The 892-nt window shown below is 50.3% G+C and overlaps 1 protein-coding gene across 1 annotated transcript; it reads left to right on the top strand.

Moving 5' to 3' along the window:
• Window positions 1–289: 289 nt before the first annotated feature.
• On the top strand, window positions 290–833 carry Pmar_PMAR000148 (conserved hypothetical protein; the record flags this gene model as incomplete). Its single annotated transcript, XM_002787913.1, has 1 exon — window positions 290–833. A coding segment is annotated over one exon (544 nt), but the record flags the coding sequence as incomplete, so codon positions are not given.
• Between the last annotated feature and the right edge of the window lie 59 nt (window positions 834–892).

Here is an 892-nt window from a genome sequence, read left to right as displayed (position 1 = left end):
TGGCACGTGGCATGCGCTGCGTGTATATTCCATGACCCACTGTGCGACACGCATAAGTTCGCACAAGCTTCAAGTTGGATATCAGATTCATGTGATTGAAAACATCGTAATTCGTGGGATGAGTAATTGATTCTCAGGAGTCCCATTCGATAGATCAATGTTCCAACGCTCCGCATTCTTATCGACGCTGCTCGCATATGTCATAACCTGTGGTGAAGGTGCTTCCGACCGCACACTGCTTAAGATATCTTATCGTGGAGCCCCACTCGACATTCGTCTCGTGCCAACTATGATATCACAGGCCGCTGCAGTCTCTGGTGAAGGAGCAAGCTTCCTCAGCCAAGACGACCGTGAGTGCGAAAGATGCTTTGCGCTGGATGGCATGATCTACGACTTGAAAGCTGTAGGTGTCCAAATTGTAGAGTCTACATGCTCCGTTGGTTACGAGCAAATTCTGAACTATTTGAGGAAGGCTCGAGCCATGATAGGCATCCAATTTTACTGCGAGCCCGACTCTGTGGTCACCATTAACCCGATCAACGGGCCGATTGAGGCATCAGAAACTTGTACTGGCGGCAATCCCGTTCTTGGCACCAACGACCCCGGTTCTTCTTGCCAGCGTAACCTCGAGGTCATCAACATCGGACAAGCATGGCGTTATGCTCGCGAAGCTAAGCGCGAACTAAAGGATATCGTGCTGGCCATCAGCGACACTGGAGTTGATATGACCCATCCGGATCTGGTTGGTCAGTTCTGGAAGAACCCGAAAGATGGCTCCATCGGGTATAACTTCATCACGAACAGTATCGATGTTACTGATGACAATGGGCATGGTACTCACTGTGCTGGCAATGCGGCCGCCCACACTAATAACAGCATTGGCATTGCGGGA

This window comes from Perkinsus marinus, assembly GCF_000006405.1.
Source record: "Perkinsus marinus ATCC 50983 genomic scaffold scf_1104296929192, whole genome shotgun sequence".
Taxonomy (NCBI): Eukaryota; Perkinsozoa; order Perkinsida; family Perkinsidae; genus Perkinsus; species Perkinsus marinus.
This window is presented reverse-complemented; position numbering and strand designations above follow the sequence as displayed.